Raw genomic sequence first — 24,297 nt, 5'->3', positions numbered from 1 at the left:
CCTATTAATGGGCTTCAGCCGGTTGATTAAAATATATAAATACATTTAAAATAGAATCAGTAAAACCCTAAATAGGAGAAAAAGGAAAGAGAAACAGCAGTTTTTTTCTTTTTAAATTCTGTTTTTGCTCTATCTTACAATGGTTAACATTTTATCCCAACACTATAACAGTTCACCATAACAGAGATGAGCTACTTCAGAGAATTTGGTCCCCATCTTGAAAAATTAATGTCTATAAAAAAGGCAGTAAAAGCGTAGATGGAAAAATTCCTACAACTTACAACCACATGCCTAAAATTCTGTTGATATTGCTTTTGCTGCCAAAGCAGTCTGACCCATAGAGGCATGGATCAAAGGTTTTGTAGTTTCAAGATGTTTCAAGTCATGATCCTTGACCTGTAAGCTGTGTGGTGGGGCATCTATAAATCAGACTTTTAGATCTTGTAAATGTATCTTTTGTCACACTCCTAAAACCAGTGCTGCATCCTTTTTTGTTCTGTGGCGGGGTATTCATGCTGTTAAAAGATATCACAAAGAATTCACACAAAGTGAGGTTAGATGGTATTTGTCCTCTGCATTGATGGATGGATCCAAGAGCTTTCAGAAGATCTTTTCCTAAACCATCATGCTACCACCATCAACTTCCCTTTATCCTATAAAGGGCCGTATGTTTCATCCAAACCAGACTTTTTTTTCTACCATTGATCAGTGGGGCAGTTCTGATGCTCGTAGGCTTATGGTTAGATCCTTTTGGAGGGCAATGTCAGGTAAAGTTGTCTGTGGCTCTTTGGCAACACACAACAAACTGCAATTGTGTGTTCCAACCCTTTTACACCTAAACCATCATGAACTCTTTCAACACCTGGAACCACAGTAGCTCATCTCTTGGATCCATGTGCACCTTGGTTGGACATGATCACTGTTTCTATCTGTTAGCTTTGACAAAAATTCACCACTGTAGACAAGAGCTGCAGTTTTGGAGGTTTCTCTGCCTTTAACAATATAAACCAAGTCTATCCACCCATTCATCCATTTTCTCATCCCGCTGTATCCCTCTCGGGGTCACAGGATTACTGGAACCTAACCTGGCTACTGTTGGGCGAAGGTGGGTTATATCCTGGACAGATCGCCAGCCTGTGGCAGGGCCACATAATCACACACCCATACACACCTAGGGACAATTTAGAGTAACCAATTAAGCTGTGAAGCATGTTTTTGGACTGTGGGAGGAAGCCTGAGTGCCCAAATAAAATCCACACATGCATGGGGAGAACATGCAAGCTTCACACAGAAGTCCCAGCTGGGGTTTGAACCGGGACCTTCTCGCTAACAACTGCACCTCCGTGCAGTCCTTAAACCAGATTTATTTCACTTAAATCGTTGCTTCTGAGATTTTAATTTTTTTTATATACTCTTTCAAAACATTAACTTTGAGGACATCTACTTTATTTTCAATCCCACTAATTACCAGGAGACGAGAAGAGAAGTGATTGTGGTCATTTCATTACATCTGATGGTGTACATTTTTTAGTTTTGAATAAGGAGAAAAAATAATTAGTTGCAAATTTAAGTACAAATTTCCGGTTTTGAAAGAATATTTGATGAACTTGCATTCATTAGCTTTTAACAGACGATGAAAATATTCATATTTAGTCAAGCTTGCATCATTTTACCTGCCAAAGTTAGCCGGCAGATACTCCAGGAAGGCATCGTTTAAGAAGAGCTGGGTCAGATTCAGAAGCTGCGTAAAACCATCAGGGAGTCTGGAAGGGAGAGCGAGGCTCAGTGAGAAACAGAAAAAGACGGAAACAGATGATGAAGATGCAAAATAAAGAGGTGTTTCCCAATAAAGGCCTCAGCAGAAACAGCTAGCCACCACTAGCTTGCGGATGAGTCATTTGCTGCATGCACGTGGCATGCACAGAGGCACTTCTGTCTGCAGAATTTTTTTTTGCTTCAAGGCTACGACAGTGAATGGCCTGTTGCTGGAATCAAATAAAAACCCATGTTTTAGCAGAATCCTCTTTCTACTGTGTGTGTTTTATTACACAGGTGTGCATGTTGGACAATAAGCAGCTGGGCCTTTTTATGGACCTGAACAGACGGATATGAGCATGGACATGTGCTTCTGTAATAGGTGGAGAAAATGTGTGAAAATAGTTTATTGTTCTTTTTTCCCTCAGGAGATTATATCAAAGATTTCCAAATTTGTCTCTGGGTTTATGAACTTTGTTGCTGGGTTATATCTGTGATGTCAGTGTCTTACTTGGTGATGGGGTTGACGCTGGCCTCTACCACAGACAGGCCTTTACAGCACTTAATATTGTCTGGAAACTCCTGGATACCTGTCAGTCATAGAAAATAAGTCTGTGAGAGTGTAAATTGAAATATAGGTTTTATTTTTGACTGCCAAATGACTTTATGATCAAGAAAGGAATTCTAAGTTATCTTCATGATTAAGGTCCAATGCAAATCAATCATTGGTCTCACTGTTACCATTTTTACTGATGTCTAACTCTTTGAGGTTAACCAGGCTGGCGATGGTGGTGGGCAGGTTGGACAGGTCGTTATCAGGCATGCTCAGCTTCTTCAGGGCCTGGCAGTTGAAGAGTTGCTGTGGGGGAACAAACAGAGGATAGTTTTCTAACAGAAACGACCTTTAAAAGAAAACTACAAGAAAGAAAGGGCACATTTTAATTTTCTGCAGCAAAACACTACTTAACGTTGCAAAATTGCTTCAATTAGCTTTGTTTTTCTTTGAATGCTGCACATTAAATCAAAGGTCCCAAGGGTAAATGATAAGCTGGAGTTAATTCAAAGATGTATGGTCCTTAACTGGAAAAATTGCTAAAAGCAAATTATAATGAAAGCACCTCCACAGAATCAAAATGTTAATAATTAATGAAATTGCTCTTTAAAACACTACTTCATTCCATCACTTTCAGGCATAATATTAATAAACTTTTTGTTTCGTGCGGGCAAGGAAATGACCCCCCCCCAAGGCACTTGTAGAGCTATTGAAATGAGCAGGACAAAGTATAGCTGAGGTTTGCTCAGCAGTGAAGTTTATTTTGGAGAGGCTGGTGTTATTTCTGTTTATCTGTAAAGGATAAAAAAAAAAATGCACAAGTACTTTGTCATATTAAGTAGATTAACAAAAAGCAAAGGCAGAGATGGACAGGTCTTTGATTAATTGCAACAAACTACTGGAATAAATATCATAAAGTTGAACAAGGAGATAGGTGAAGTAATTATTGGAAAGAAATGTGGGTAAATTTTGTATTTGCTGCAATGCAACACTGCCTCTTTCAGGAATTGTAAAAGCAATATCTGACTCTGAGCAGGGTGCATCTGTTTGCATTGATAGGGCATTCATAAATGAGCAAATTCATCATTTTGTAAAGGAAGAAAATTCAGCTTCGTAGCAACACTAATGGCTTTAGAACCGTGATTTAGAATGGCCAGCTGGTTCAATCCGGCCCAGTCAAGAAGAGTAAAAATTATAGGGATGTTTAAAAAAAAGCACGTTTCTAGTCCATTCCTGTGGAGAGTTATGATTTTTTAAAGAAATAACCGAAATGCGCAATTCCGTTAATAGGGGAGCAAAGGAAAAGCAAAACAGGTGAAACAGCATATCTTTTCACATGCCAAAAGCGAAACCTAACAGCTCTATGTCTGAGCAAGATCTAGTTTGGTTCCGCGCGAGCCCCACCGCTGTTGCATTGCTATAAGAATGATCAGTAGTGAGTGACTCACTGATGACCAAAATGTTGTCAAAAAAAAAAAAGGTTGAACGTGACATCGGTGATGGAGCAGAGACACCTAGCTACCTTATTGCAAAAAAGTTGGAGCAAACATCCAAACCATTTTTGGATAGTTAACCTATTGAAAAATGCTGAAGGCTGCAGAAGTCTTGTTTCCAAAAAGCAGTCGACCTTTGCTAGCATAAGTCTGTCAAGGATTACAACTGTAGATACAACATCTCTGATGAGACTTGGGCGCCAAATGAAGGAATCCAGTCATTTATTGCATTTTTGGTCAGTATTGATGAAAGCACAGATACAGATATGGCACAACTGTGCATATTTATTAGAGGTGTTAAAGAAACGTCACAGCGGAGTTTCTTGTGTTGATGGACACAACAACAGCTGATGACATTGTTAGCTCTCTTGCTACTGCACCAGACTATGTTAGTGACCTGGTCACGTGATGTCAGTCTGGTTACTGATGGCGCCCCATTAAAGGTCAGGAGGAAGGTAGGTGTTGCCACAAAATTCAGGCAGCCAACCAGGAAAAGACTCTTGGACATTTCATTGTGTTTTGTACACTTGAATGACAGTAAATGTGTCATATCAGGTTTTAAATCCTAATATTGATGGCTTGGTGAAGTTCCAGGAGAGAAAGAGAGGTTAACTCCAAATTCTTATGTTCATAAATGTTTGCAAGTTTAACATACCGGTAATTTAATTTGTCACTGAGTTGCACATTTACATTCTAGGCAGCAGTGAGGTGCGGTCAGGTCAGGCAAGTGAGGCACAGCCTCACCTTGCATGATCGTGATAAAATAGAAAAAGGTAAATTAAGTAAATATTATTTTCCACTGATCTGTATTAAATATACATTTTCAGTCAACTCAACACGTTTTCCACAGTTTCTGATTTTAAAATCGCTGAATTTGAGTGTTGCACGATCAGATACGGAGTGGAAACTCCAGGTGAGGTTCTGAAGCGCTATGCCTCATGTCTGACGGCAGGGCTCAATGTTAACAGAGACGTGTGCTGAAAACACTGCTGTAGGCCCGTAGAAAAGGCTTTAGGTGAGGCAAGCCTCACCAGCAGGGGCAGACATGAGCTGACAGTTGCTTTGTAGCTACACTGGTGCCGTAGAAACAGAACAAACTAAGTACGTCTTTCTCCATTAAGAGGGAGATACTCATATAAAATAAAGGAAAATAAGGAAGAATTTCCAACAGATCTTAGAGATTTTTGTGGAGAAGGATCAGAGCACGGACTCAAAAAGAAAGCCCAAACATCGTTTTCAATGTTTGTTTTTTTTTAAATAACATGGGAGTAAGTAGAGATAAATATAAGTAAAATCACTTATTTTATTTTTATGATCATTTTCACATACGACATTTGATAACACTGATTAAAGCACCAGAATTTGAATGTGGAAAAATACCAGAAATAGTTACTGAAGGTCAAATGTGCGCTGAACACATCTGTATACTTTAATTTGTTTACAGTATATATGAATAATATATACACAAGAAGAGTGTTCTATCCGTCTATAAGAGAAATATTCTCCGGTGTGACAAAATATAGGCTAGTATCTATAAAAAATGTGTAAGTATACCTAAAATTGTATCTTTTAACATTAACAAAAGAAAAAAAAGCAATATAAATCCACTTTCAACAAATATTAACTTTATTTTGCCACACAGAAACCCTGTAATAGTCTAAAACAGAAAAGAAGCTTAAAGTGCCTGAAATAAAAAAATCTGTCATTCCTTATTTAAACTTGAAACATTTTGACCAACTGAACCATTTGATGCTGAGAAAAATAATTCAATCAATAAATAATATTAAATGTAAATTGATCTGAAACATTAACACAGCAGCACCAATATAGTTAACGTTTTTAGTCTGAAGAAATAGGTAAAAAACTTTGTGCTGATTTTTTTTCTAAATGATGGATTGTTTATTTATGATCTCATAAAGTGCAGCTGTTTTCCTGCATTACCTGCTGTCTTTATGTCAAATACTGATGCCAACTAAACGACAGGCAGACAAAGAATACATTTATGGAAATAAAGACACGTCATCAAAATGTCTACAATAAAGAATGACATTATTAGCAAGAGCTGAGTCATTTAAAGGCACACGATGATCCAGGTGTTGCGCAATCTAGCACTCCACGTGCGCTGTTCCACCTGAGCCCACTACCCCTCCCCTTTCATTGTCACACACAGCCGTGTGTGACAGGGAACAGCAGCAGCTGCAGGGACGGCAGTTCACAGTTTCAGGCTGTTTCAAACTCTGATATGTAACAGATAACAGGAAATCAATAGTGGCACAGATTTTTTCCAAGCACTGAGCCGCTGTCACCACCGCGCCCCGTTAAATTTGCGCCCGGGCAATTCCCTGTATTAACTGTGCCTAAAGCCGGTACTACTGCGTGCCCCCCTTGGCATCAGCCCCACTATTTGAGAAGCACTGGGTTATAGTGACAGCGTCTCAGGGTTCCCTGTTAAACGTCTTGAAACCACAACAAACGAACGGTCGTGTTTTCTGACATAGTATCTTCAGAGCGGCAGTAGTTTCTTACAAATTCGCCACTAAGTTGTGGACAGGACTGTTGAGCTACCACCCCTACTCTTCCCCCATAACAGAGCTATTTCTTTACACGCTCTCCCGCTAGCTCACATGTCCTTACACCACCAACGTAGCATTAAAGGTATGGGGTGGAGGAGGGCCCACCCCCCCATTGTATTTTTTATCTAAGAAATTTTTCAAATCAAGGTTTTTCACAATGATTTGAAAAAAAGAAATATTCAAAAATGCCATTAGAATTTAAACTTTCTATACATATGTTCTCCATCATGAGAAAAATGTCACAAGAACATGTTAAAGACACCCAAAAGCATTTTCATTGGAGTGCTTTTTTAATGCTGTAGGACTGATTTAAATCTGCAGCTCTCAGCACAAATCACGTGAGTCCATTTTACCCACAGCCACTTCCTGACATACATGAAGGGAGTTAATCAACCCTCTTATATAAAGTGCAGTCAGTCAACAGTGTTTGACAGATATCATAATCTGTGTTGATACCAATGGTCAGTTAAACAAAAGTTTGGCCTGCCTCTCACGCTGCCTTATTCAGTTTCCATCAACACAGGCTAAATTTAGAAATCCTACTCAACTTCCTTGTCATTTATACAGGATTGGGACATCGCCCTTTTACAAACAGCATCTATAATTCTCCTTGAGATACAGGGAGCCATTTTGTCACATGGGAGTTTACTGACGAAGCCTTTCAAGTAATGCAGAAGAACAGATATCCTCCATCAATTTATCCTTCACTTAACAGTGTCAGCTAGAAAAGATGCTCTGAGCCAAATCCTAAGAACTTCACAGTTGCTTAGAGTAAATCAGCTCAGTGGTCAAGTGATAGAGTTGGTAGAGTTGTGTGGTAGAGTTGTGGGTTCTAATTTGGGTCATACCAAAGAATCTACAAATGGGATCTAATGTCTCCTACTTAGCGATGGGGGTTGGATTGGGGTTTGTGACAACTGATGAGACTTTAACTTTAAAACCGCCTTCATTAATGAATGAATTTTTTATCTTTGATTGTGAATAAAATATCATTTAGTCAGGTGTTGCACATGTATTAACACCTTTGTTGCCACAAAGTAGCACTGCCAAATAAAACTTCGCACATTTCATTGAGGATGAAACATTTTACCTTTAGTATTAAGATTTTTTGTAAGAAAAACTAGATTTTAAGTGTATCACAAGCTCCTAATTTTGGTAACTAAAATTTTCTGTCATACTTTGGGTTTGATACTTTTTGCATAACTTGGCTTTTACCACAATTCAGACACATAATCAGTAGCATAAATAATATGTTGATTAAACTTGCTTTTGTGTGTGATGCAGAAGAAAGCTGTTGTTAGTAATGTATGCTTTTTTCAAACACAACCCTACCTTGGGAAGTTCCTCAATCTGGTTGGCATCCAGGTAGAGCTCCTCCAGGGTTCTCTCAAAACTGAAGATCTCCTTGGGCACCTGCTGAAGGCTGCAGTGGGAATAGTCCAACACTGAGATCACCTCCTCCTCACCACGGAAACAACGACACGGCACCAGCCGGCCAATCAGCTTCCGCTTAGTGGTCATTTCCAGACACTGAACTGTGAGAGAGAGAGAAAAAAAAGAGAGGGAATTTTTGAGTCATCACTGAAGGTTGGCATTTGTGCTGTTCACATAGCTTTTTTTCTGTCATGGAGATTTGGGCTGTTACACGACAAACTGATATATACCTGTGTGTCAAAAATGATGAGTGACACACTCCCCAGAAAATCTAAAAAAGAGAAACCTTGAAAAAATGTACCGGTGTGTGGATGTTGAAATGGTTCTGCTCACACGACTATCCATAAAACGACCCTTAGATCTGAAACCAGCTCATCAACAGAGGCACCATCTACGCTATGGACTCTTCTACAGAGCAGTGACTTTGTAATTTGTACATATTGAGCTGGGATTTGCTCTGGTCCTTTACAGTCTTGTGGATGATGAGCAATAACAGAGTCTAAATACCCTGCAGTTTTAAAGGTCTGCTGCTTCTTCATTGGCGCCGTACAAAACTGTACACCAGGCCAAACTGTGTCAAGTGTTTCAGCTGTGAGCTCTTAAGGGGTTACAGGGTTAGCGCAAAGTCCCCCAATTCTGTAAAATGTCACATTTTTAAGTTTTTTGAAAATAAAAAAAAAGTAATTGTAATTCTGCAACACACTTTTTGAATGTGGGCTTAGATTGCACAACTTTTGTTTTGCTTTATATTACATATATACAAGTCGAAGTTAGGTAGGAAGTTTGTCAATGTAACTAGAAGAAAATATTTACTCACTAATTCACAAATTTAAATGCTTTAACTCTAATAGAAGAAAAAAAGACAGGAGATCTAAAATAAATGTTTTTACTGACTCAAAAGCACTATAAAAGTAAAGCGGATTTATTACAATGTTTCATGTTTTCAGAGCCAGACATCTTGCTATAATCTTGTATGTTTACAATCAACAAATTCAGTGTCTAATTCAAAGTTTCCCTTATTTATAAGCATGAATGTGCAACAAATCCCTTAATTGACCTTGTCTTGTTTTATAATTTTTGTAATACATCTGTGTTTGTGACAAACAGTGTTTCCTGCATCTAATTGTTTGGAACTGGATTCAGTCGAAAAAATGAACAAATAGTGTTACTGTAATGAGTCACCAACGCCAGAATGTAGCAGATAACCACACATTTTTGTCCAAATAACCACATAAAAACAGAAAAGAAGCTGCTTTCACAGTTTCCTTTTTCTTTTTTGAACCAGTGAGCCAGCAGTTAAAAATATTTGCAGATTTCATAAAAGTGAAATGGTTTATTCTAGAGCTTTATTCACAATTCTGTTTGTGTTTCTCTGCATGGGTCCCACCTCTGAAGATTTGGCCGATTAAAAGACAGCTTTTGTAAAAGAAGAGGTTCAGTTGTGGTCATAAATCAGAAGACCCATTTTCAATGCAGGTGAGACACCACCAGGTACAAATAAAGCAAACAGAATAAGTTAACGGCACTTAATGGATTTCAACAAAACATTGTTGGCTTTGTGTATAAATGTAAAACTACATTCAATTTCTTCCTGGATTTTTTATTTGATACATTTTCCATCGTCTTTGGGTTGATGTTTTTCCTCCTGAACTATATCAATAACAATTATTGGCAGTGCCTTGACACTTTTACATAATAATCCTCATGTTCCGAAAGCAGAACCTATACTTTGTCTGCTTCTGCTGAATGACAGACGATCTTATCGTAAGATTATTAGAATAAAAAGGATGACGATTGTTGCCTGTTCCACAGAACAAGGAGCAACAATCTGCGTCTCTCTGTGCTTTTTGTATTGGTTTATACTGCAGTTCTATTACAGTCATCTACATCAATTTAATCTAACATTGTGTAAAAACTGACACGGTTTAAAACTTTGAAAATTTGGGAACTCAGGTGCTCATGTGTTTCAGTACAGTCAGTCATTTGAGAGCTTAAAATAAATAGTAAAATTAGGGGCAGATGGGTAGAACAGCCATCTTTGGCGAACCAGCCGCTGCCCAACTCACAGCAGGCTGAGGCTCTTTGACTCATCCAGTCTTTTCAAACAACGAACCAAAGCTTATAATTAGGACGACCCTTTTGTAATTCTGTGACAACATCCCTCCATTCCACAACTCCATTTGAAAAGCTGCCGGCTGAATGACATGAATAGACCTACAATGCAAATTAAAAATCCTTGAGTGAGGATTTATCATGCTGCTTTATCACCCAAGCGCTTACTCCACTCCATCTTCTGAAAACTAAAACCGTTTTGACAGCCTTTTCAAAAGAAACAAAAGCACAATTTTTCAGTTATCGGACTGACGCGCCAATTTCCTCTTGGCTCTTCGACTGCAGCGAGGGAGTGGGGCCGCAAAGAGAGAGAAGGGAAGGGAGGACATGAAGATGCAAAGGTGTGTAGTGCAGACGGGAGGACACCAGGAGGGTCTGCGGCTTTATCTCTGAATGAACACAGGCATGTCCAGCTCATTGCGAAACCAGATAAAGTCTGACGATCCTCACCGTGATTCAGTGCGCTCTGAATGCGTCATGTTATCTGCTCAGTCGATGAAAGTGTTCTGAAATCAGATATTAAGGTTCCAAATCCTTCAGGCCTGTTTATCTTAAAGGCTTGGACCATTAACTTAAAACATCCATATCCACAGTCATGTTCAGTGCAGGTGTGTAATGGGGCCAGCTGGGATGTAGTCCTTGTGCGTGTGTAAACCTCACACCTTGTGCTTTGAAGAGCGCTCACACCTTCTAATTGCCCCCGTTTAACTCTAACCTGGTTTGTTCGACATCAGAGGACAGATTTTAAAATCAACGCTTTCTACAGATGAAAAAAAACTGGAACAAGTCAGCGCATTTCCTTTTTTTAAATTATCAGAATACACTCCTTTTAAATAAAAACATCTCAGGTGACTGGCAGTGATGTGAATATGAATATTTAATTTGAAAATGTTAGTTTATGGAGGCTATTATGATCCCATGTGGCTGCACGTGTTTTAAACTAAATTTAGGGAACATTTTCCAATATTTTTGCAAAAACACCACCCTAAATTATGCACACTATGGCCACAGACGGCAAGTGGCTCAGGCGGTAGAGCAAGTCGTCCAGTAACCGAAGGGTTGGCAGTTTGATCCCCGCTCTCCCCAGCCAGCTGTTGTCTCCCGAGCGCGGCTCGTCTGCAGCTCACCGGTTCCCCCATGGGATAGTTCGAATGCAGAGATCAATTTCCCCGTTGTAAGATTAAAAAAAGTAAAATTTATTTTTATTTTACTAAATATTTGAAGACTTTGTATATTCTAAGCCCCACATTCTAACTGGACAACAAAAGTAATAAAGAAAGAAAAACAAATATAAACAAAAGGTAAGAAATGTACAATTTTACTACAAACACTGTAACAAACTAATAAAAAGTACATATTTCCAACTCTGCACAATAATTTTTACAAATCATGTTTATTATCTGATGTTTTTCTATAAAATAAGTTTAATCTCTACTAAATCTATTTTTTTGTTTTTATTTTAATATTGTAAATATACACAAATACAAAAAAATAAGCAATGTACATTACGAAAGCTTTTTCATAGTTTAATGTTTGATTGTTATCATTTTATTTGTTTCTTGGAAATAAAACAAGCAGTTTTGTTGCAGAGGTAAAGCGGTCGCCTCTGATTGGAAGATCGCAGGTTTAATTCCTGCCTTGCGCGCCCATGTGTCAAAGTGTCCTTGGGCAAGACACTGAACCCCACATTGCTCCTTGTGGTTATAGGTTGCTGCCAATGTTTATTTGAATTAATTACTTAATACCTGAACCACATGACATCTAATACATCTGCTGTGAGCCTTTGCAAAGTAAATGTTATCGGGTCAGAATATGCTGCTCTGCAGTGCGGTGTCTCTACAGACCTACTTTCCATATAATAATAATGGTTTATAGTTTGTCTTGCCTAAACCTCCCCTTTCACAGATCAGTCATCAGTGTGGATTAACACCCCCAAACTATGAAAGTTACACTGGATTAGGTGGCCTGTTGACTAAAACCCACGAGAGAAGTCTGCTAAATGAAACAACATCCCTACATCTCACAGGATGTCCTTTACAAATGTGGTTTGATGGATTAAGTTTGGTTCATTTTATAATCTCCGACATAAAGTGGCAAAATTTAAAATGTAAATATCTTTAAAAAATCTATAAATATGAACATGAAAGACCTGAGAGTGGCTTTAAAATTCATGTCCCTATATATCTGCACACAGCCTGTTAAATATTTTGTTACCTAAAATAAGGTACTTATAATGCAGGTGCTTGATTTTGCCCTCCAAGTCTATTGATGTTGGAGCTAAAAATTTGAAGGTGCAGCATACTAAAAATAACTGCCTTTTAGTCAAGACAAAAGAGAGAGAAGAGTATAATGTCCACAGGCGTAAAAGTGACAGATAATTGGAGCAAATCTCAGATTGTTTATGTGGGAAAAAGTGAAAGACAGCTGTGGGCAGGCAGCTTCATGACTGGCATGAAAACACAGCATTTCCTGAAGTTGCTTATTTGAAAGGCAGAAAACAGCCAACCTAACTAGCTGCATTAAGGCAAATTCAATCAGCAAGCGTAATGTTAAATATTTTAAATTGAAATTAAAAAAATGATACCGGTAATTGATTTTTTAAAATTTACTGCAGCTACACAGCTGCATGTTTGTGAATGAATGTAAGCAGGGCAATGAAGTGTCTTTTGAAGAAACCAAAAATGAAAAAAATGTAGGAGGAGAGTTGGAGTGATGCGGTACCAGCAGGGTGAAATGAGGAAGTGAGTATGGTTGGCTGTTTTGGCTCTCACCGCTGCTATGGAAACAGAGCAGACTGACTCTGCAGAGGCAATGCTGCTTGTCCAAACTCTAACACACAAACACAACACGCATCAGAAGAGATTATGATGTTAAAATGGGACAAAAGACTTAGGCTCGCAATGGACACACAATCACACACCTGTAGGTTGATTACTTCGGTGAAGTACTTTAAGTAAAAAAAAAAACACAAAAAAAACACTATAATCTGAAGTGGGTCAAAGTAAGACATCTGCGCCTAACCAATAAGAGGTCCCATAGACACTGGACACTCCCGCAAACCCACACAATTCCAAATGTACAGACAGGAAATATTTGTCAGACTCTTCTAAATGACTTCTTTTGTTTAAATGGTAAATGGCGTATTCTTTTTAGTGCTTTTCTACCTTCCTGGAAGCCCCAAAGTGCTTTACAGTCACACACATTCACACACCTCGCAGCCGAACACTGGCACCACCCTTCCACGAGAGGCAAGGTGGGGTTCAGTGTCTGGCCCAAGGACACTTTGACACATGGGTGGGCAAGGCGGGAATTTAACCTATGACCTTACTTTCTGAGGTCGACCGCCCTTCCACTGCACCATGGTCGCCCAAAACTTAATTAATTTAAGTTGAAACAATAAAATAATAAATAAACTATGTTGATCAGTCTAACAAGGCCACCTTACAATTTGGATTTTTGATTTGATTTGAAATGGTTTATTTCAAGCAAATAAATAAGAATAATACACAAAAACATTACAATCATCAGTTATACATTCATACAATGACGACTCAAACTTAGGATAATTAGTCATATTAATAAATATTGCTTGAAAGGTAGTGGAAGGAAGCGAATTTATATAATCCCATCCCAGTTCTACCATAACTATTTTCTTCTCTTCTTTCTCTTTCGGCTTTTCCCATCAGGGGTCGCCACAGCGAATCATCCTTTTCCACCTCACTCTATCATGGACATCTTCTACCCTAACATTAGCCAACTTCATGTCCTCTGTTAAGACATCCATGTATCTCCTCTTTGGCCGTCCTCTTGCCCTCCGGCCAGGCAGCTCCATCTCCAACATCCTTCTACCAATATATCCACTATCCCTCCTCTGAACATGTCCAAACCATCTCAGTCTGGCTTCTCTGACTTTGTCGCTGACACAGGCAACATGAGCCGTCCCTCTGATGTACTCGTTCCTTATCCTGTCTAACCTGGTCACTCCTAAGGAGAACCTCAACATCTTCATCTCCGCTACCTCCATCTCAGCCTCTTGTCTCTGTCTCACTGCTACCGTCTCTAACCCATAGAGCAGAGCTGGTCTCACCACTGTCTTGTACACCTTTCCTTTGAGTCTTGCTGGCACTCTTCTGTCACACAACACTCCTGACACTTTCCTCCAACCGCTCCAACCTGCCTGCACTCGCCTCTTCACCTCTTTTCCACACTCCCCATCACACTGAACTGTTGACCCCAAGTACTTAAACTCCTGCACCTTCTTCACCTCAGTCCCCTGTAACCTAACGCTTCTACCTTGATCCCTCTCGTTCAGACACATGTATTCTGTCTTACTACGACTGACCTTCATACCTCTTCTTTCCAGAGCAAACCTCCACCTCTCTAGCTGTTCCTCCACCTGCTCTCTACTCTCACTGCAAATTACAATGTCATCCGCAAACATCATTGTCCAGGGAGATTCCTGTCTTACCTCGTCTGTCAGCCTGTCCATCAGCATAGCAAACAAAAAAGGACTCAAAGCTGATCCTTGGTGTAGTCCCACCTCCACCTTGAACTCCTCTGTCTGACCTACAGCACATCTCACCACCGTCATACTTCTCTCATACATGTCCTGAACTACTCTGACATACTTCTCTGCCACTCCAGACGACCTCATACAGTACCACAGCTCCTCCCTCGGCACCCTGTCATACGCCTTCTCTAAATCTACGAACACACAATGCAGCTCCTTCTGACCTTCTCTGTACTTTTCCATCAACATTCTCAAAGCAAAAATGGCATCAGTGGTGCTCTTACGGGGCATGAAACCATACTGCTGCTCACAAATCTCCACCTTCTTCCTAAGCCTGGCTTCCACTACTCTTTCCCACAGCTTCATTGTGTGGCTCATCAACTTTATTCCTCTATAGTTGCTGCAGTTCTGCGTGTCACCCTTGTTCTTAAAGATCGGGACCAGAACGCTTCTCCTCCATTCCTCAGGCATCTTCTCACTCTCTAAAATCCTATTGAACAACCTTGTTAGAAATTCCACTGCTGTCTCTCCTAAGCACTTCCATACCTCCACAGGTACGTCATCAGGACCAACGGCCTTTCCGCTCTTCATCCTTTTCAGAGCCTTCCTAACCTCATCCTTTCCAATCTCTGCTACTTCCTGCTCCACAACAACCACATCTTCCTCCCTTCTTTCCCTGTCATTTTCCTCGTTCATCAGCTCCTCAAAATACTCCTTCCATCTTTTCTGTACACTCTCCTGGGTTGTTAGCACCTTTCCATCTCTGTCCTTAATCACCCTTATCTGTTGCACGTCATTCCCATCTCTGTCTCTCTGTCTGGCTAGCCTGTACAAGTCCTTCTCTCCTTCCTTTGTGTCTAACCTGTCATATAGCTCATCGTAAGCTTTCTGTTTGGCCTTTGCCACCTCTCTCTTCACTTTACGCTGCGCTTCCTTGTACTCCTGTCTACCTTCCTCAGTCCTTTCTACATCCCACTTCCTTTTAGCCAACCTCTTCCTCTGGACGCATTCCTGTACTTCCTCATTCCACCACCAAGTCTCTTTACCGTCTTTCCTCTTTCCAGATGACACACCTAGCACCTTCCTACCTGTTTCCCTGATAATCTCTGCTGTAGTTTCCCAGTCCTCTGGAAGCTCATCCTGACCACCCAGGACCTGCCTCAACTTCTGCCTAAATTCCTCACAAGTTTCTTCATTCTGTAGCTTCCACCACTTGGTCTTCTTTTCTGTTTTCCCTCTCTTCTTCTTCCTGACCTCCAGAGTCATCTTACACACCACCATGCGGTGCTGTCTGGCTACACTCTCTCCTACCACCACTTTGCAGTCATTAACCTCTCTCAAATGACCTCGTCTACATAGGATGTAGTCCACCTGAGTACTCCTACCTCCACTTCTGTATGTCACTCTATGTTCCTCTCTCTTCTGGAAGTAAGTGTTGACTACAGCCATTTCCATCCTCTTCGCAAAGTCCACCACCATCTGTCCCTCCAGATTCCTTTCCTTCACACCAAACCTGCCCATCACCTCCTCATCACCTCTGTTGCCCTCACCAACATGCCCATTAAAGTCTGCTCCAATAACAACTCTCTCTCCTCTGGGAAAACTCTCTATGACCTCATCCAACTCACTCCAGAATCTCTCCTTCACTTCTAACTCACAGCCAACCTGTGGCGCATACCCACTGACTACATTCACCATCACCCCTTCAATTTCTAACTTTAGGCTCATCATCCTGTCTGAGACTCTTTTCACCTCTAGAACACTGTTTACAAACTCCCCCTTCAGAATCACTCCTACCCCGTTTCTCTTCCTATCAACACCATGATAGAACAGTTTGTATCCTCCTCCAATACTACGTGCCTTGCTGCCCTTCCACCTTGTCTCCTGCACACACAGTACATCTACCTTCCTTCTCTCCATCATGTCTGCCAGCTCTCTGCCTTTCCCTGTCATTGTGCCAACGTTAAGAGTCCCTATTCTCAAACCTATGTTCCTGCCTTTTCCCTTCTCTCTCTGGCCACGGACCCTTCTGCCTCCCCTCTTTCTTCCACCAACAGTAGTCAAATTTCCACCGACACCCTGTAGGTTAACAGCATCGGTGGCGGTCGTTGTTAACCCGGGCCTCGACCGATCCGGTATGTCTAAAGTGTTGTGGATGATTCGCATGGTTATTTTGGCAATTTTTTACGCCGGATGCCCTTCCTGACGCAACCCTCTCTATTTATCCGGGCTTGGGACCGGCACAGAAGTTACTGGCTTGCAACCCCTGTGGCTAGATTAACTATTTTATTACATGATTTATCATTATCATTTTTCTCAGACAGAATTAAGAATCCTGAAATATCAATAAAGCACATGAAAATGATTAATTACTTAATTATTATGTGTTATAGGGTTAGGGTTAGGGTTAAATAACTTTTAGAAATCAACATGGCAAATGCAGATCAGTTATCCAAAATATATGCAGATTATGTTAATTATAAAAATAATGTATATGATTAATAAAATACTATATCCGTAAAACAGACTGTTTCAGAAAGATTTCAAAAATGTGATCAAGTATCAAAAGTTAAAATATGTGCAAAATTATGTTACATTAGGAAAAATCATGAATCCATTTTTCAATTTTTGGAGCAAGTGAAGTAACATCATTAGAAATCAATCAATTTAACCATTTCCAGTCATTGAGTAAACATTTATTTTTATTATTTATTTTTATAATAAGAAAATGCTGTGAAGTAAAATAAAAAAGGGTCCATAATTTGTCGAATTACCAAGGTTGGTATTCCTTCTTCTGCTGATTAAAAGCTGTTCTTCTTGAAACAGAGTTTATACTGTACAATGCTTTGTGTATTCTACTGTGAAGCAGGGATGAATTGAGAGCCGAAAAATGACAGTAAAGCACTAAAACTGATGTCACTTCATCTCTTCTAAAAATGAGCACAGTAGCATTTCTGCCAGTATTACAGAAGAAATAAAAGAACAGAAATGTAACCAAGCCCGGAAATATGAGAAAACTGTTGTTGCTTTAGAACCAAACTTAAAAAATGGACTTTGCCAAAAGGCTCCAACGGTGAACTGATGAAAATAAAAACATTGTATCGATACTTTCGTTTTTAATTACCTTTCTGACAAGTTTTAATTCCTACAAACAGTTTCTTTTAAATAATTTATCATTAAATCTGAAGATTTTTTTGTCATCTTTTGGCATATACCATCAGGGGTCGCCACAGCAAATTAGCTATCTCTGATTCATACATTTGGCTTTGCAGAGAGTTTAACCCCAGATGCCCTTCCTGACACAACCCTGTATTTTATCCAGGCTGGGGACTGGCACAGGGAGACCCAAACTTGGGCCACCTTATGGCTACATAGTTAGGCAGTAGCGTAAAGGGTCTTTCCCAAGGACCCACACTGGATGAAGCTCATTTAGCCTGGGAAACAAACCCATGCATCAAGCCTACACAGAGCCAACTGAGCAATCCAATGCCTAAATCTGCATAAAAGACGAATATACTAAATGTTTTTTCCACTGAAAAACAGCTGTTAAACCTGTTATGGTTGTAAGAAACTACTATATAGAAACTATAACAGAAATAAACAAAACAGGTTTAGGGTGTGGCCAAACTTGAATTAATTAAGTAAAAAATGATCAACATTGTGAAATCACAAAAACTTTGTCAAGTCTTTTTGCCGAAAGTTATGAACCAAAAGGGCCTTGAATAAAAAGGCTTATTCACTGTATCACATTTTGCAAAGGACCTTGAAAAGAACTCTGTGAATATTTGATGTTTTTATCAGTGTGCTATGCAGATGCTGTGCATTTTTGGCCATGATATTTATGAGCTTATGTCATTGGCTTTTGAACATAGTTCCCTCTGTGTTTTTTCGAGCAGAATGGCCAGCTTTCTTCATTTGCTTTTCTCTAGTTTGCTTGAGCAACCGTCTGATGCCCCAAAAGAAAACAAAGAATGGTCCACAGAAGTATGAATAAGAACAAGAACATATTTATGCAAACATTGAAAGATTTATAGATTTCCCTCATATGAATGATATACAGAAATAAAAATAATGTTAATATTAACGAAGAAACAAGTAAAGCTGGTCTTATCTACTGCAGAAAATTCACTAATAAAGTGTCATTTTATGCATTCAACCCCCTGCACTCCTCCATCTTTTCTCCAATCTTCATTTTTTTTAGCTGTAGTTTTTGTACATAATCATCTGTCCCGTTCTTCAAGAGCTCCAGAGGGTGAATTCCCTCGAGTGCCATAACAGTCACCACTACACGGCCTTGCAGTCGCCATAGTAACTGCTGCCATAGAGACCGTCTCCCGGGAGCCGGGTGTATTTTTATTCATTCCCTCTGTCATAAAACAGAACATTCACTCAGTGGGCGATCAATCCGCATTTGGCTTCACCTAATGTGGACGAGGATTCGGCAGACACTTTTATAGCACCTGAATAGAGCTTCAGAACAGCAAGCCTGTCAAAATCACTTAAGATTAAACAAACACTGTGTTTCACTCAACAGCACGGGGGCAAACAGAGACACACACAAACACACACACTTATCTTTATTAATACTTGGAAAATCCTGTTTCACATTCCAGTGTTCTGTCAAACAAACCTCTCAGCATCCATGTTCTAACGTTTTCAAATTCCCTGTATATGCACACAACCTGAAAGATTTTTTTTTTTTGGTTTGAAAAAGCATCGTAATTAATTACAAAAGTTCTGCTGAACAGCTTTTATGAGATCATGCAGTCCTTTTGCTGGCAGAAACACAAACGGTCCATAGGAAAATATGAATGATATAGGTGGATAGCACATCCAGAAGACACCTCCAGGCATGTGATGCGTGTTAAAAAACCTGCTAAATGCGGGTTCTTGAATACGCTTTTAGGATATATAGAGAAGTAAAAAGGACACCATCCGCATATCACTGCCAAATCTGAGCCTGTGATTGGTCAACCTGGTTTAACTTTCAACGTGTGTTTAATGGCCACACGTTTTGTACATAGAGACAGAAAATAGTTGTAGAAACTTGCGTAGCTACGAGTGACCGTGAGAATTATTAATGTGGAAGCCCAAAACGTGTGTTTACATTTGTTTACATAGACTTTTCATTGAAAGGGGCCTCTTGAACATGCGTTGCTAAGGGCAGTGTGAACATAACTTATCATCTTCAGTTGTTAGAAAATAAAAAATTTAAGTAAAACTTTAATGAGTTAATAGTTACCAATCATCAGCACACAAAACTGAATAAAATGTGTTTCGCAGATTCATTTTGGGTGCAAATTTTTGTAGGAAATATTTTCCAATTTAAAAGAAATTCAACTTCACCATGTCACTTTTTTGCATTTGCTACCAAACGTTTGACTTCTGACAACAGATCGTTTTACGCTCATTAACATTCTGACATCTCTGTCATTTAAAAAACAAGGCAGACAATGAAACTTGTATTATAAATTCAAATGTCTAACTAAAAAACAACAGGGAGCAAAACATCAAAAGACAGAAACTTGGCACCCAACATTTGCTCCTAGGCGAGCGTCAGTCCAATTTCCTCAGCTGCTTCACGCCTTTCAACTCTTTGACACAAAATCAGCATTATAGAAAGTAATATTTCTTTTTGTGTGTAAAATGTTTAACCCATGAACAGTTTCTTGTTTTTAAAAGAGTCCAGTACCTGTTTTAACTTAAAAATGCTCAGATTGTTTTTTCAAAAGTTACGACAGAACTCTGCTCGTAAAATAGGTGATGTTTAATGAAATATTAAAGCAGCAAAGTAGATCATCTCCAACCTTCAACATTTCCTGTAAAGAGATTGAGAAGTTTAGAAACCTAAATCTGGTTGAAACCCGCTGAAGTGTGAGGAGATGAAATAAAGAAACATATTTTTTTTAGGCATCAAACAGTTTTGGCATCGATACAGCTGTCATGGGATAGCACTTTCATGTTTCTGATGAGGACAGAACTCATTTGCTCCATCACCCTTCTCTCGCTTGCAGCCGGTCTAAATGTTTTCGGCAGTAAGGCTCCAGGTGGCATGTCTGTAAAACTCAATGACCCTTGCAGCACCGACACTAAGAATAACTGTTAGCCGACCCGACAAAGCATGGAACAGCTGATGGTATGCCCTCATGCCCAAGATGGGGCAATCAATTATGCTGAGATGCATGAGTGGACTAGTAAACATACGAAAACAAACCAAGTGGGCCAAACTCTTATTGAGGTCATGTTTCCATTGCAAGCAAATATTCTCCAAGCACTAAGCATCAAGGACAAAATGCTTCCAATCAAAAGACTACAAGAAAGAGCAGAAACAGCTCTACCCAATGGGATGCTCTCACTCCCACATCTGCAATCTACATAGAAATTGTATAACAATTGCCATTGTCTTTAATTTTACAACTCCCCCAACTTGTCCCCTAATTTACATGTCGAAAAGAATTACAAAAAATACAAAAAAATTTACAATGCAAATGAAAAACCCAATCCCCCAGGAAATACTCTGTAAATAAGTTTATGAGGAATGAAAACGATCATCAACAATTTACTATGCATGCATAGTGTAATGTTTTTTCTGAAGTGTATCTCAGATTAGATTCACCTTTAATATGGAACGTGAGAATTATAAAAAGTTATGAAATAATATGACTAAGAACAGTTAAGTTTTATAATGTGAATTGTAACGCTAATGTAAAGTTTACTACAATTAGTATGGATAGACATCAAGCAACTAGGGCTCAAGCAAGGAAATGAAAGTTTGAATGACTTGACCGAGCAAAAACAAAATTTTGGCAAGCTTGATGTATGTGTAACAAGAAAAAAAAATAAAAAACATAGTTTGGGGAAACAACTAATTGCGGCCCATGGCACACTCAGGCTAGCCATCTCTGCCTAAGCATGTCTACTATCAACAACCTTAAACCATAAATGCTGAAAACTTTTATTAAGAAAGTAAAATTCAAAAATTTAAACTTTTTGCCAAATGACAAAAGCAAAAACAAAATATTATAAATCCCTGTTAAGCCCACTACATCCAAGAATTGAAAGGAAAAAACGTTTTTACTAAACCCTTTAATGAAAACCACAAAAAATGTTTGCAATATCTTTCTTTATGAGATATAGAAAGCATCCATTATGATACATCGGGTGATGTGTTACGTTTTTGTTCACAAAAATGTTAGTTTAAGATGCAAAAATGAGTATTAGGGAAAAAATAACTTATTTATCTACCGTCTCAAATTTCATCCACACATTTTTAATATATTTATTTTGCATTCTTTCAATACATCAAGTAGTCATTTAAAAAAATAACAATACATGAGTTATTTTTAATATAAAGGTTCAAAAATTAGCCAAACTCTTCAGACCGTAAGTTTCAGAAAGCAGCCATCACTCAAATGGTCAGGAAAAGCACTTCTACTGCCCCTACTGGAATGATGATGAATTACAGGGCAGAAAACATGAACCAAGTTATAGGTTATTGGTTTTTAAGAAAGTTTGGATCACACTAATGAGATAAGGCGGCTCAGAATTGCATGTATCAAATATGGTACTAATGATTAATGGGGTTAATAGAACTTTAATAACTTCTAAAATGATTACAATTGCGTATATGTCTAACTTGTTCAGAATTATATGAATTTTTTTATTGTTCGGTTGTTTTTTTTTTATTTTTCATTCATTATTATTCAACAAGGAGTTGATATAAAGTTGAATAATCCAAGATTTTTACACAATTGAAAGCAGGTCTCATTTTTAACATGAAAACACTTTGAATGTTGTCCCTGTGACTTAAAAAGAATAGTAATTAACAATATATCATAGTCCAATTAAGTGATTACCCATGAGTGTTGTGTCATTGTTATTGAGAAAGAATGGCATAAAATAACAATGGTTTCATCCTAGAAACAATGTTTGCCATTCATGTTTCTTTGTATTTTCCGATTTTTGTCTCTGTAGAAAATTAATTATAACAGAAATGGAGTTTTCAAAGTTTTAAGCCAGTTTTTTCTGTCTTCATGGTCATAACTCTGAGCAAGCAAGAATTTCACCATTTTGTTGTGCTTTTCCAAAGTACAGAAACACAGCAAATTTCAGACATGTTCTACTTCAAACCAAGAAAAGACTTGACTGTTTAGATGCAAAACCTGCAATTTCAAGATCAATCACAGTCACTTAGCTCTGCTAAGATGTGACTACAACAGGAGGCAGTGTGGCAGACAAAGAATAACGGCGTCCCAACAGAGAAGTTAAAGCTCTGAATCAATTCCTCCATTCACAATTTGCAGCAATGGATGAAAGGGGAGAGTGAGTGAGAGCTTTTCTACCCGAAAGCCAGTAACAGAATGTCATAACACAAATTCAGCAGAGCCTGTGTTCACATTCTGTTTATGATCTTTTGGCATCAGTGTAAAATTGATATTAACAAAAAAATTAAAAATAAAAAAAACAACGTTTGATTTATTATACGAAAACAACATATAGACAAACCTTTGCCTGCCTTTAGAAAAGCAGCCATTTAAACTGACAGAAAGCAGTTTAGTAAATTTCATTTGAGATAATGTTCTGTTGGATTAATGAATTATACAATTTTAATAACCCCAAATGCACCTCAACAATAGATTTCAGATCAAAAGTGTGGAAGTTTCTGACTGTGGGGTTCTATTTTTTTCTACTACTCATTGATGTTACAGAATAATTCGGTCACTTAAACAGAAAAAAACATGTTTTATAGTCAAAATAAAAGTAAGAAATGCAGGAATACTCTCAGAAATCTACTAAATCTCTTAGTAATCTACAAACTGGAAGTAATGAAGTTGTGTTAAACTGAAATCTTCCATTGAATATCAGAAATTCTGTTAATTCTGAGCTACCAAACTCATCTGGAATGACTTCTTTGGTTTTTCACATCAGGGTTCCCCTTCTCCAACTGTTCCTGAGTATCTGTGAAGTTAACACTCTTCATCCTTCTCTTCTTCCTCTCCCTCTGTCATCTCTCACTTTCTCTTCTCCATTTCCAGGCGAGTCTTATCATTTTTTTTCTTTTCTCTATTCTTCCAGGGTTATGCTCAGTGGCCCAGTTCTTTCTGCTTGAGACGGCCTGACACATCTCCTCTTTCTGTCTTCTCCTCTTTCCCTTTCAAGCCTCTCTTTCTTTCTCAGCCCTCTTCCTCCATCTGCCTGCATGTAACTTTTTCTTTCCTCTCTTTCCTCCATGCCATCCCAAGAGGCAGAAAAGGAAGCCATCTTAAATCGAGCAGTCTGTTTTGTTTGTTTCCGCTCTGCGAGAAAATCTTCAATCCTAAACTCCAGGAGGTGAGACACAGGATTTCCTCTTGTGTTTTTTTCCTTTTCCCTATAAAAACTTTCATTTTAATTGGTCAATTGAATTTTAAATCAGCTAACTGCACTCGATACAGTACAGACTTCTAGGCTTTATTAATAGTAGTCATGGAACTTTAAACCTATTCTAATTCACCAGAAGTCTTTACAAATTTGAAGAATTCAAATTAAAATAGCAAAAAAATATTACAGAACATCTTGTTATAACTTGTTATATCTCTTATAACAAGAAAAATTAAAGTCAGAAAGTGATTCCCATCAAAACTACCTAAAAAACAAAATAAAATCAATTTGGGGGCCCTTTTGAGAGAACTCATACTGTTTACTTCTTTATACCTGAAGAAGAATGAAGTCTGTGGAAAAACCTTCTGCATCTTTACATTAGATAGAAGTCTTGAAAGTCTGTAAATCAGGCAAATAAAATGTACTTTTGTGAACAACACAAAGACTTTTTTAAATCAAGACCTGAGATCATGACTTTTGTCTGTATATTTTCTCTACTTTGCTCTA

General features: G+C 38.6%; 1 protein-coding gene across 21 annotated transcripts in view; it reads right to left on the bottom strand.

Moving 5' to 3' along the window:
* Positions 1 to 24,297, bottom strand: part of lrrc7 (leucine rich repeat containing 7) — a 126,461-nt gene that overhangs the window by 28,489 nt on the left and 73,675 nt on the right. For all 21 annotated transcript variants that reach the window (XM_078946041.1, XM_020702499.3, XM_078946039.1 and 18 more), the window contains 4 exons: positions 7,707 to 7,909; positions 2,497 to 2,614; positions 2,267 to 2,345; positions 1,674 to 1,763 (listed from right to left, as the gene is read on the bottom strand). In XM_078946041.1, the coding sequence (XP_078802167.1) occupies positions 1,674 to 1,763; positions 2,267 to 2,345; positions 2,497 to 2,614; positions 7,707 to 7,895 (476 nt within the window). In that variant the 5' untranslated portion in view covers positions 7,896 to 7,909. The remainder of the gene's footprint in view (positions 1 to 1,673; positions 1,764 to 2,266; positions 2,346 to 2,496; positions 2,615 to 7,706; positions 7,910 to 24,297) is intronic.

Source organism: Oryzias latipes, chromosome 4 (genome assembly GCF_053564925.1).
Source record: "Oryzias latipes strain Hd-rR chromosome 4, Olatipes_Hd-rR_3.1".
NCBI lineage: Eukaryota > Metazoa > Chordata > Actinopteri > Beloniformes > Adrianichthyidae > Oryzias > Oryzias latipes.
The sequence above is the reverse complement of the archived record's forward strand: the minus strand, read 5'-3'. Positions and strand labels throughout refer to the sequence as shown.